Genomic DNA, 13,267 nt, shown 5'->3' on the forward strand with positions numbered 1-13,267 from the left:
AGAGAATAGAAACCATTGTTTTCAACAGGTTCATTTTCCGGACATGCTCTATTTTGGTGCGTACCATAGGAGCCTATGGGGGTGTGCAAATGCACCCCCAACCCCCACAAAATTGTGCAATGAACTGACCGATTTCTCGGGTAAATCGATAACATCTGGGACTTATTAGGTTGTGCTGCCTTTTAAATCATGGCAAGGCGTGTGTCCCACGCCAATGTGAACACTCCCCAGCAGTGCAGAAAGTACAGTAAACTGCTAGGATACATGTGAACAGGCACTGTGTGAACAGAAAATACAGTACTATGCGCCGGTGCATGCGCAAATGTACCACATACACAGCGGAAATGCGTTGTGCTGAAACATGCGCATATAGTCGTCTAGAGAAGCCCTTAGTTATTTCTGATTTATTAATTTGCTACTTCTGCATTAAATAGCAGATTTGTCATGTACAAATTCACAAAAAATGCCATTCTACCATAGCCTAACAAGTTTTAAATACTAAAGGAAAATAAAGTGAAACCTCTCTGATGGTAGTGTCACACACCGCCTTATGGGAAGAAGACGGATGTTTTCGGGCAGGTTTTTTTTTGTGTAGTTCTGCTAAAACAGAATTGAATTCACAAGATATAGAAATATAAAGAGAGGACTTATTGTTGTCCTGGATTCTCTTTTGACCGGCTCAAAAACTGTCACAAAAATTGCATTTTTTCCAAATGAAATGTGTGTGTGAAACAATCATGAGTCTCTGGTTTTCTAGAGATTTGGTCCTCTCAAAAAAGAAGCAAACAAGCATAGGATACAAGAGAATTCTAGAAACTGTCATAGAAAAATCTGTTCAGCAGTATATTCGATGTGCTGCTCTCACAGAAGCGGTCCTTTAGTGCTTTTCATCTAGTATAAGTACTTTTGATGCAATTACAAACCTGTTCTTCCGCAAACTGTTGCCATTTTAGAAGAATTTCTTGCAAAAGTATCCATCTGTCCTCTGTCCATCTGCAAATAGCAGCCCAGCGATCACCCAAATGCTGAAAATAAGGCATTTTTAAAAATATTATTACATATAATGATATTCAAAATGGCAAATTATTTCCCTAAGCTAAGACACAGAAATGTAAGCATCTGCTCATGCCATTTAGTCTACAGTACATTGTGAAATGCATTTTACTCTCTTCTTTCACAGACCTCAGATCAGACCAGGTTAGTGTAATAGATGCATGCATTTCCCCCAGTCTGATGCCCCCTCCATCCTCAGACAGATGCAGCCACTGCATAGACTCTCCACCATTGTTGCATAAAACTCCTTCCCAGGAGTTTGCAACAAAAACTATGCCGCATGGCCAAATCTCTGGCCACGAGCGCCTCATTGACCCCATTCACTTCAATGTCACTGTAGTGCTATTCTTTTCCTCAAATCTGCTGACTGCAAACATCGCCTATGCCCTCAGTTGGCCCTTATCCAAAATGGAGGAAATTGGGAGAAAATTGTGATTTTTCTGCCATATATCTACAAGATATATTTGTTTCAGGAACTTGTAGAACAACACGTGTGGTAGGCATTCTTTATTTTGTTTTATGCCGAGGTTGTGTGTCCCTTTAAGGTAGGAAGTTCTAAAGTGTTAGCTACCACTATAAATAAATTAATCAACATTGATTGGAATTTTATTAGACATGGCTATTAATAGCTCATTATTTCAGGAGATCATGAAATGAAATTTAATTTGTTTGCTCAGTTTCCTTAATAAACTCACCCTTGGAAGCCTGCTATGTGGTCCTGTCTGGTGTACACATTTTAATAATCTTGTGTGATTATAAATTTGTGGGTGATCCCAAATGTCTACTATTCTGCTCAGCAGCCTATAAAACAAGAGTTTAATTTACCCTGGAGTATATTTTTGCATGAAGTGCAAATTTCTTATTGAAAACTTTTACCTTTATTATCTTGTGTTGTTTCAGTATTATACTACTTTGCTGTGCTTAACCGTAATAAAAATGATAGAGGTCGGCTGTAAACAATCTGCTTTTTAAGCAATAAACTATTTGAGAGATTTTAGTATAAAGAATAGGGCATATTCTTCATAAATACAACATCTATTATGGAAATTGAACAGTAATTTCAGGTACAAATTTTACTCCATAAAGTAGTTAAATTTAAGTAATGATGAACACTATATGCTGGCTAAAGCCAGTACTGCATAAGGTGACACGTTGGATAGGCTTCGACAGCAGAGAGGCTGGCAATATACAGTAAGAGAACCCCGACGGGCGTCTTCCAACATTGGAGCTGTACAGCCTTAAATCATAATGTCTTTAGACGTCAGACAGTGGATTGGAGAGGGTTAAAGTCAATGAGAGTAGAAATTGGTTTCATTAATTTGGCCTCCAGAAGGTCCCTATTGTGTGGTTGTTGTGGTGGCTCTTCAGTGAATGTGGCTCAGTGGTATGCACTCTTGCCTAACAGGGCTAGAGTTCTAGGTTTAAATCTGACCAAGGGCAAAATCTGTATTGAGTTTTTATGTTCTCTTTGTGTTTATTCTTCTCCTTTTTCTCCTCTTCTAGAGGAGAAAGAAAAGTATGGGTGGCTTACTTAGAAGGTGAAGCACTGAGCAAGAAGCGAGCGAAAACCCAGCGATCCATCGGCAGAGTCTGTCTGTCTAAACATTTTGCATGAGCGCTAATAACTAGAGATGAGCGAACGTACTCGGATAGGCACTACTCGTCCGAGTAATTTGCTTTATCCGAGTATCTTGCCGCTCGTCCTGAAAGATTCGGGGCGCTCCGCTGCTGACAGGTGAGTCGCAGCGGGGAGCAGGGGAGAGCGGGCGGGAGAGAAGGAGAGAAAGATCTCCCCTCCGTTCCTCCCCGCTCTCCCCTGCAGCTCCCCGCTCCGCAGCGCGTCCCGAATCTTTCAGGACGAGCGGGGAGGTACTCGGATAAAGCACATTACTCGGACGAGTAGTGCTTATTCGAGTACGTTCGTTCATCTCTACTAATAACCTTAGCAATTATGTCAGCACTCATGCAGTCCTTTAGCCGACTGTCGTCCAGTGGAAAAAGGCCATAAATTCCAATGGTTACACTTGCTTTTACTTCCAACTGCACCTCTGATAAATTATTTGAAAGCAGACTTAAGTTCATGATACATATCCTTTAATAGCTGCCTAAAATGCGGAGTGAAGATAAAAACGATATCCTCTGAAAAGTCTATTACTCCTGTATTATAAATCTGATAACAAGTCAAGGTCAGCATTTTTGTAAGCAATTTGGCAAGAAAAGATGATGATTGAAAGGCGATCAGTAAAGACATGATGAATTTTATTCAACACGCTATATTTTTTTTAAATGGCTCCCTGTTGAAAATGTTCATAATTATTTTACACTGATGGCAGCTACACACCTGCTCTCTTCTATTTTTAGGATCCGTTTAGGTCATGCATCATCTTTTGCCAACTGAAAAACTAAAGGTCACGTAAAATCTGAAATATCCTTGTTGTTTGCATTAAAAATGAGAGCAATGAAAGGGACTTGTCATTTTCACATTCTCTAGTTGAAAATACTGATTGATCTAATTTTCATGACAAGCAGTAATAACAGCATTCATTTAGGATGTAAGAAGCAAGCAAACCTACAATTGGAGGTATGTATGTGAAAAACAGAATAGCTGAAAATGTAGAGCACAATGAACGAAACCCATAATACTAGTACCACCAAGAGATATGTAATTACAGTGTTTCATGTGCCATTTTTCACTAGATGGGCACAAGATCTATCTATTTATCTGTCTATGTAATATCTATCTATCTATCTATCTATCTATCTATCTATCTATCTATCTATCTATCTATCTATCTCATATCTATCTATCTATCTACCTACCTATCTCATATCTATCTATCTATCTATCTATCTATCTATCTATCTATCTATCTATCTATCTATCTATGTCAAATCTATTTCTCTCATATCTATCTATCTTTTTACCGTGTTTCCTCGAAAATAAGACACTGTCATATTATTTTTTGCCCCAAAAAGCTCACACTGTCTTTTTTTTGTGGGGGAAGGGCTTATACTCACCTGGTCCGCGGTGTCCCAATGCTTCCCGATGGTCTTCGGCGGTGCTGCAGTAAGTTGCATCCTCCTCATCTCACAGCAGAGCTTCTGCTCTTGCGGGGGCATTGAATACCCCGCCTCCAGCAAAGCGAACGCTGTAATTGGCTAATTGAGTGCCGGCAGCCAATCACAGCCAGCACTCGATGAGCCAATCACAGCTATTCAGCTTACCACAGTGGCGCCGAAGACAATCGGGACGCCGCCAAGCAGGTGAGTATTGTGTTGTGTTTTTTTTTTGTGGGGCACCTGAGCTAGGTCCTATTTTCGGAGGAGGCCTTATATTTCAAGCCTCCCCTGAAAACCCGATAGGTGTTACTATCAGGGTAGGACCTATTTTCAGAGAAACACGGTATCTATCTATCTATGTCATCTAGGTATCTCATATTTATCTATCTCATATCTAGCTACCTATCTATCTATCATATTTCTATCTTCTATCTATCTTATATCCATTCATCTCATATCTATGTATCTATCTATCTCTCTCATATCTATCTATATATCTCATATCTATGTATCTCATATCTATCTATCTATCTATATATATATATATATATATATATATATATATATATATATATATATATCATATCTATCTATCCATCTGTCTTCTATCTCTCTCATATCTATCTATCCATCTATAAAATACTTTGCAAAACAAAATTTGGAATTTTGTATTTACACTGTTTTGTTGGCCCTGAATTTTCTGTGTCTACTAGGATTTGTAAGAAAAAAATAAATCTGCACTGTTTCAGAATGTCCAGATCTAGCAGAACAAATAAATAGAGGCATATTTTCAACCTCAAGTGCACAACATGCTGTAGTATAAATCTGTAAAAGCTTTCCTATGAAATAAGGGATTTTCCATGGGCACTGAATTTCTGCCGTGTGTTTATTGGAGACTGAAAAATTGGATATGATGAGTTTGTGCGAAACCTTATATTTTGGTAGCATTTTGCAGCTCTAAACTTCAGATACTTTACTTTTTTTTGTGAAAAATATACCACTTTTTCTGAACCCCATTGCACGTTATATATTTTAGTCATGTGCATAAGACCTTTTGATATATGGATCTTCTTTGGGTCCATGCTCCCCTTTCACGTGCCTTCAATTTGCAGCTGTATTTTTTACTTGCTTTCTCATCCTGTAGGCTCATTTTTTAATGGACAGTTTATCCTGAATTTAGCTTGAAGATCTAGCTGCTATAATATCTCCTATACTCTGCACACTTAGGTAAGCAGTCTTTCTTTTTCTCTGCAGCACACTGTCACAGAGCACGCTATCAATCCAGCATTGACGTTAGATAAAACACTTACTAGAAGCTGCAACCACAATCTTTCTACCCAGCAGCTCCATCCTCCTCCTCCGTTCATGGACTTTCATGGGCTGCAGATGTAAACTGATCTCTCTGTGTATGGACTTATGGCTATGAATTTTATCAGTACATTGAATGATATTGAGGAAGAAGGAGAAGTGGGTGATAATTGGGAAAAGACACATTTTTCTCTAACAAGATATTCTTTAAAGTTCCTTATATTTGCTCATGTGGTCGCAGAGTGTTAAGGCAGCAGTATGCAGTCCTAAGCTCTAGCTCATGACCTGAAGGTTGCAAGTTCAATCCCCGCTTGGTTCAGGTAGCCAGCTCAAGGTTGACTCAGCCTTCCATCCCCCCAAGGTCAATAAAATAAGTACCCAGCTTGCTGGGGGTAATAAATAAATTACCTGAAAGCGCTGCGGAATAAGTTTTATTTACTCTGTAAGTACAATAAGACCATATACCTTGAAATAAATATTAATATATTGTTTAATATATATTATGAACATGAACAAGTCCTAATTAGGTAACATTGTGTAGTACAATTCATAAAATGTTACTTAGCCTTTTATTTTTCATTTTAGGCTGACACATATAGAAAAGCTTCTGAGAGTTGCTGGCGAAACAGTTCTAATCTTAAACCTGAGCACATCTCTAATATAACAGTCAGTAGAAAATAAAAATATGACTAAAGAGCAACAAGATTTTTCAGCTCACAATAGCTTCAGCACCTATTGACTTTTTAATGTACATGCTTTTAATGCTAAGCTTCTATTTTGTTATAATGACCCAAGGTACAAAGAAAGCAATTCAAATATTAAAGAAGTAAAAAAGGAACACCGTTCTCAGGAGTATAAAAGATAGTTGAATACAATCCCAAGCCTTTAGGTGTAATAATGAGTTGTGGTCTAATCATGGATAGCAGGAAGATAATTAGAGCCTTTTAGCCACCTGTGTTTTGCACAGTGATTCATGTTATTCTTCTAACTGTTAGCATACTGATTTGTTATGGTTGGCCATTTTTCAAGAATAAATAAATTACATTATGTTGTTGCCCATTTTTACTCACAAGAGTTTTTCTTTTCAAGAGTACAAACTGATTAATAATGTTAACAGTGTAACAATAGCATAATTTGTAATAAAATATTACCAAGGTGGTAAATATATATATGTGTAATTTGCTCCAGAAGTTTTCATAGTTAATTTAGATTTTTGGAGCCGAGTTAAAAATAATTGGATTCAAGAGGCAATGTAGCTCTTAATTCATTATGAAATAATTAATCCTGAAAATATTGCTCTTTATTTTATTACATGCTGTGTAACGTGTTTTGCAAATTTACAGGTTTTAGCTGGATTTAGACAAAGACATTGAATGTAATTGAAAGCATAGCAACTTTTACATCTGAAAACGGCTGCAAAGATCCCTTCAGATATTGTCTTATTCTAGCTTTTTTGGTTTAAAACATAAGTGGGATTTGAATGATACTTGTGTTGTTTTCTCGTGTTTTTGATGGCATTTTTTTGCACGTGCATTTTTTACTTTAGGAGTACTTTTACATGGGCAGAATTATTCCACCATTTGTGGTCTTATGGAAAATTCTGCACCAAAATCAGCACGGCTAATATCTGGATGCAGAGTATTTTTCCCTTAAAAAAGCTACTATATCAAAACATCAAAAACTGTGGCATTTTTGCAATTTTGCAATTTTCGATTGTGTGAACAGGCAATTTAACAGCTAATTATGCTTGAGACTTAGGGGCTGGAAATCACCCTTTCACACCATTTTCAGTGGAGTATAGCTGTGATCCTTTCACGCACCTTTACTGCACTAAAACCACTATCGTCTAAACGAGCCCTCATGCCTAGAGCAGGGTCTGAGAGAGTGTAACATGACACAGGAATTCCTAGTTTTTTTATGCACCACCTCCCTGATATGTAATTTCCTTTTTCATATTAGAATAAAAATATTTGTATTTTAATCCTACTGGTATACAGATATGTGATTGCACCCAATAAAATGAACTGAAACTTGACAATGTGATTGCTTATACAATAGATTGCAATACTTCTATGCTTTTTACACTGACAGATAGTGTATTAGACCAAGTAGGGCTAACAAGCTCCTGTAGATGGCAGATCCAGAGGTAATTGCTAGGCGTATAGCTGCCATAGAGACCTGCCATAAAACCAAGCTATAATTGCTTCCCTGGTTGGGGGGGGGGGGGGGTGAAGGTGAGGCAATAGGCTGACATATGAGTCAGTCACTATTGACTGTGGCATGTAAGGGGTTAAATTTCGATCCCCACAGTTGTTGCAGGGACTCAGCTATGTTTATCAGCCATGATCCTGCTGCTGATCTTCTGGTTACAATGGCAACGGGAGTTCAGTGTGACATGTAAAACCATCATTGAGCAGAGGCTTACTATCAACCAAGATGGATAAATATTAGAGATGAGCGAGCACCAAAATGCTCGGGTGCTCGTTACTCGGGACGAAATTTTCGCAATGCTCGAGGGTTCGTTTCGAGTAACGAACCCCATTGAAGTCAATGGGCGACCCGAGCATTTTTGTATATCGCCGATGCTCGCTAAGGTTTTCGTTTGTGAAAATCTGGGCAATTCTACAAAGTGATGGGAACGACACAGCAACGGATAGGGCAGGCGAGGGGCTACATGTTGGGCTGCATCTCAAGTTCCCAGGTCCCACTATTAACCCCTTGAGTGGCAGGTTTCCTACCACCCTGTCGTGCCCACCAGGGCAGGTTTTTTAAAATGGTCTAATCATTGAATTTCAACTAGTTTTGCAGTTGCGTCTCAAGAGCCATAACTTTTTCATTTTTCCATTGACATGGCCATATGAGGGCTTGTTTTTTGCGGGACAAGTTGTGATTTTTTAAACAGGGGGGAGGAAAAAAAGAAATGGGGAAAAAAAAAAAAGGGGCCATGTCATTAAGGGGTTAAATAATGTATTAACTTTCTTCTCTGGGTCATTACGACGCACATGGATACCACATGTGTGATTGTATTTTTGATTTTTTACAAAGTAAAGGGAGACAAGTGTTTTTTTTATTTTTTTAATAATTTTTTTACTTTTTTTTTTTTAAATTTTTTAAAAATTTTTTATTTTTTTTTGTCCCTTTAGGGGACTTCCACAGGGACCCATCAGGATCCCTGATCACATTCCAGGGGTCCGATGGTGACAGCCCTTTACATGCTGCAGTGACAGCCCTTTACATGCTGCAGTCACATAGACTGCAGCATGTAAAGGGTTAACACAGCAGAGATCGGAGGTTTTCTCTGATCTCTGCTGTAAGAGCTAGTACCTAGCTGTCCTCTGACAGCTAACAACCAGCTCTCCCTGCCACAGAGACCATCGGCTTGCTTCTGACAAGCCGATGGTCTCTATGGCAACCTGTAAACAAAGCAGGACATTGCCGACATGTCGGCAATATCTTCTGCTGGTTTTTCAAAGCCCTTGCTTTGTTCTCTGTGGGTCTGTGCAGGCAGAGCACACTGTCACAGCTTGTGGCATTGTGCTCTGCAGCTCCCATAGTGATACATAGCCCGGAAATCTTCCGGGCTATGTTGCTATGAGCAGTGGAGCTCGTCACGGAACTTTTCCGGGCGTGCCACTCAAGGGGTTAAGCCACAATAGCGGCAAGAGTGCCCCCCCCCCCGCACTGTCAGCGTAAAGATCGTTCTCCTCTGCCATAGCTGTAACAGCTGTGGCAGAGAAGAACGATGTTTGCCCATTGAATTCAATGGAGCCAGCAATTCAGCAGGTTCCACTGAAAGCAATGGGCTGCCGGCGATCGCAGGATGAATTGTTGGGAAGGGGTTAAATATATAAGCCCTTCCCTGCAATTCATCCAGAAATGTGTTACAATAAAAATATATACCGGCGTATAAGGCGACGGGGCGTATAAGACGACCCCCCAACTGTCACCTTATACGCCGGGAATACAGCGGAGCAAAGAATAAAAATCATTACTCACTTCTTTTGACGTTCTGCGGCGCTCCTACAGGCTGTTGCTCCCTCCTGGTCCACAGCAGAGTATTGCTTTCTGGATGCAGGGCTTGAAATCCCCGCCTCCAGAAACACAGCCAATCACAGCCATTCAATGACATCATTGTCATTGGCTGTGATTGGCTGAAGGCACGTGTGTTTCTGGAGGCGGGGATTTAAAGCCCTCCGTAGAGAAATCAATGCTCTGCCGGGAACCAGGAGGGAGCAACAGCCTGCAGGAGCACCGCAGAACACCAGGAGGGAGTGACAGCCTGCAGGAGCGCCGCAGAACGTCAGAAGAAGTAAGTAATGATTTTTATTCTTTGCTCCACTGTATTGCCGGCGTATAAGGTGACAGTTGGGGGGTCGTCTTATATGCCCCGTCGCCTTATACACCGGTATATATTTTTATTGTAACACATTTCTGGATGAATTGCAGGGAAAGGGTTATATATTTAACCCCTTCCCGACAATTTATCCTGCAATCGCCGGCAGCCCATTGCTTTCAGTGGAACCTGCTGTATTGCTGGCTCCATTTAATTCAATGGGCAAACATCGTTCTCTGCCACAGCTGTTACAGCTGTGGCAGAGAAGAAGGATTTGTCTTCTATATGTTCTCAATGGGGTCGGCGCTGCTGCCGCCGGCCCCATTGAGCGCATATAGAGAAGATTTATGGCCTTAAGGAGGACCGTTGGGGTTCTTGAAACCTAAAATACTCCTAACACTCTCCCTATAGCAGCTCCAGCACGATAGCACTTTCCCTGAACTAATGTCAGAATGCATCTGAGGCGAGCCGTGGGAGGGGCAGATTTCAATACTCGAGTGACACCTAATCTCGCCAGCCACTCACTGCAGGGGGGTGGTATAGGGCTTGAACGTTGCAGGGGGAAGTTGTAATGCCTTCCCTGTCTTTCTATTGGCCAGAAAAGCGCGCAAATTTCTCAGGGAAGAAAGTGAAAGTAACCCGAACATCGCGTGGTACTAGTTACGAGTAACGAGCATCTCAAACACCCTAATACTCGAACGAGTATCAAGCTCTGACGAGTATGCTCGCTCATCTCTAATAAATATATCTTCAAGAGCAAAGGGGTTAAAAATGAAGGTAAATAAAGGAAGCTCCATATTAAAATAAAGATAAAAGAAAAGTGTTAACATATGTTCAAATGTGCTGGAACTAATTTTACAACTGCAGCAAAACTGATTTGGTAATTTTACATATCATGATACTGTATCAGGAGTTGTACTTAATGTGTTTTCCATATACTGCAGGATATTATACTGATTTATCTTGGTAGTGAACAAAACAATAGTAAAGTTAACCCTGTTGCATTACTATTAATTTATTTACTTATTAAAACACTGGAAAAAACACTAAAATGCAAACAGTATATACTTGCCTGCAGCTGTTCTTCTAGTGCAGCTGTAGCGTTGTCTCCACTTGCTTCATCGACTACCACCACCATATGCGTAAGCGAATTAACTCTAACTTGTTCTTGCTCCAAGTCATCTTGTAAAACCTGAAAAAAGAAAAAGATTTAATACAAATACAAGTTTTTTAACTATCACTTTCAACTACTCTGGATAAAATATTTGGAGGGTTTCCAAGAGATCCTATGTTGGAGTACCTCAAGGAAAATAACTGTACAGCTCCATATCAGCATGGGGTTATCAAACCAATCTGATCAGCTTGTACAAGGAGGTACGTTCTAGACTGCACCGGGGAGAGTTATTGGATCTTGTGTATCTGGACTTTTCCAAAGTGTTTGATACTGTGCCACATAAAAGGTTGGTATATAAAATAAGAATGCTTGGTCTGGGCGAGAATGTGTGTAAGTGGGTAAGTAACTGTTCAGTGATAGGAAGCAGAGGGTGGTTATAAATGGTACATACTTTGATTGGGTCATCGTTACCTATTCTTTTTAATATATTTATTAATGACCTGGTAGAAGGATTGCACAGTAAAATATCAATATTTGCAGATGATACAAAGCTATGTAAGAAATTAACACAGGATAGCACAGCAAGAGTTTGCAAATGGATCTGGATAAATTAGGGACCTGGGCAGCAAAGTGGCAAATGAGGTTTAACAGTAATAAATGTAAGGTTATGCACATGGCCAGAGGAAATGCATGTCACCATTAGACACTGAATGGGAAACCACTGGGTAACACTGACATGGAAAAGGACTTGGAGATTTTAGTTAACTGTAAACTTAACTGGAGCAACCAGTGTCAGACAGCTGCTGCCAAGGAAAATAGGAGCATGGGGTGCATCAAAGGAGGTATAGGGGCACTTGACAAGAACATTGTTCTTCCTCTTTACAAGTCTCTGGTTAGATCACACAAGAAACCTTGGGTACACTTTGGGGGCTGAAACTCAAAAGGACACACCCTGTTCCCCTGAAAATAAGACCTACCCCTAAAATAAGCCCTAGCACGAATTTTCAGGATTCTTGAGGATGCTTGAAATATAAGCTCTACTCCAAAATTAATCCCTAGTTACAGTTAATAAAAAAAACTATTTAAATAGTGTCCAGGCAGCTATACAGGTAAAAAAGTGAAATTGTTTGGAGCAAAAATTAATATAAGACTCTGTCTTATTTTGGGGGTAAACAGGGTATCAGAGCTTAAGGGCTCAGTCACACGAGCGCATCGGCACCCGTACACCGGCGCCGATGCGCCTGTGTGACTGGCAGTTACTGCAGCCAGCAGATGGACATACCTGAAGACGGCCGTCTCTCTCCAGCGCTGATGAAAGAACACATGACCGGCAATGAAGCCGGTCACATGTTCTTCCTCCCGGCCCTGCAGAGAGACGTCCGTCTTGAAGTACGGCCATCTGCTGGCTGCAGTAACACGGGCGCCAATGAGCCCGTGTGACTGAGCCTTAAGCAGGTTCAAAGGTGGGCAACTAAAGTATTAAATAAAATGGTCAGACTACAATACTCAGAGAGGTTATCAAAATTGATGTTATTTAGTTTAGAAAAAAAGATGTCAGAGGGGTGACTAATAAATATATATAAATATATCAGGGGACAATACAGAACTCTCCCCCATGATCTGTTTATACCCCGGACTGTGACAGTAACATGGGGGCATTGTCTACATCTAGAGGAAAGAAGGTTCCTACAACAGCATAGAAGCATTTTTTTTACTGCTACATCAGTGAGACTGTGGAACTCTCTGACTGAGGACGTGGCGATGGCGATAAAAGAGTTTAAGAGGATCCTGGATGCTTTTCTTGAGCGATACAATATTATATGTTCTAGTCACTAATTACTTTAAAAGGGTTGTTAATCCAGGGATTATTCTGATGGCCAGACTTGGAGTCAGGAAGGAATTTCTTTTCTTTAAATGTGAAAACATTGACTTCTACCTCATTGGTTTTTTTTGCCTAGCTCTGGATCAACATTAGGGTGGTAGGGAGAAATTAGGTTGAACTGGATGGACATATGTCTTTTTCAGCCTAGCATACTATGTTATTATGTAAGAGATCAAGTAGAAAATGTAAATACAATCACAAATATTTCAAGCGTACCCTCACTTTGAAAATGAGCTGCCATGTGTATGTACTTGACACATCGTGCTATTTCTGACAATTAAATAACTACTATCCTATATTTTAATGACTTTTCTCCTCTGCAGATTATGTTTCTAAATTTCAGTCTTTCCTGAGCTAGTGGGTAGAAACAGCTTTTATCATGCTCTCACTACACATGGAGAAAACAGTAGATTCTGCTCCCCAAGGCTTCCTTTTCATAGTGCTAAGAACCTATACAGAGTTTTGCCTCAGAGCTCCATTTGGATGGGTAAAAATGACATCTACGTGGTTTTGTCTA

General features: G+C 40.0%; 1 protein-coding gene across 1 annotated transcript in view; it reads right to left on the reverse strand.

Annotated features, from left to right (window-relative positions):
- DMD (dystrophin) overlaps nt 1-13,267 on the reverse strand; it is a 2,524,637-nt gene that overhangs the window by 1,592,637 nt on the left and 918,733 nt on the right. Inside the window, exons 13-14 of the mRNA XM_066577956.1 lie at nt 10,827-10,946; nt 924-1,025 (exon numbers count right to left, since the gene is read on the reverse strand). Coding sequence (XP_066434053.1) covers nt 924-1,025; nt 10,827-10,946 — 222 coding nt within the window. The remainder of the gene's footprint in view (nt 1-923; nt 1,026-10,826; nt 10,947-13,267) is intronic.

Source organism: Eleutherodactylus coqui, chromosome 1, assembly GCF_035609145.1.
Source record: "Eleutherodactylus coqui strain aEleCoq1 chromosome 1, aEleCoq1.hap1, whole genome shotgun sequence".
NCBI lineage: Eukaryota > Metazoa > Chordata > Amphibia > Anura > Eleutherodactylidae > Eleutherodactylus > Eleutherodactylus coqui.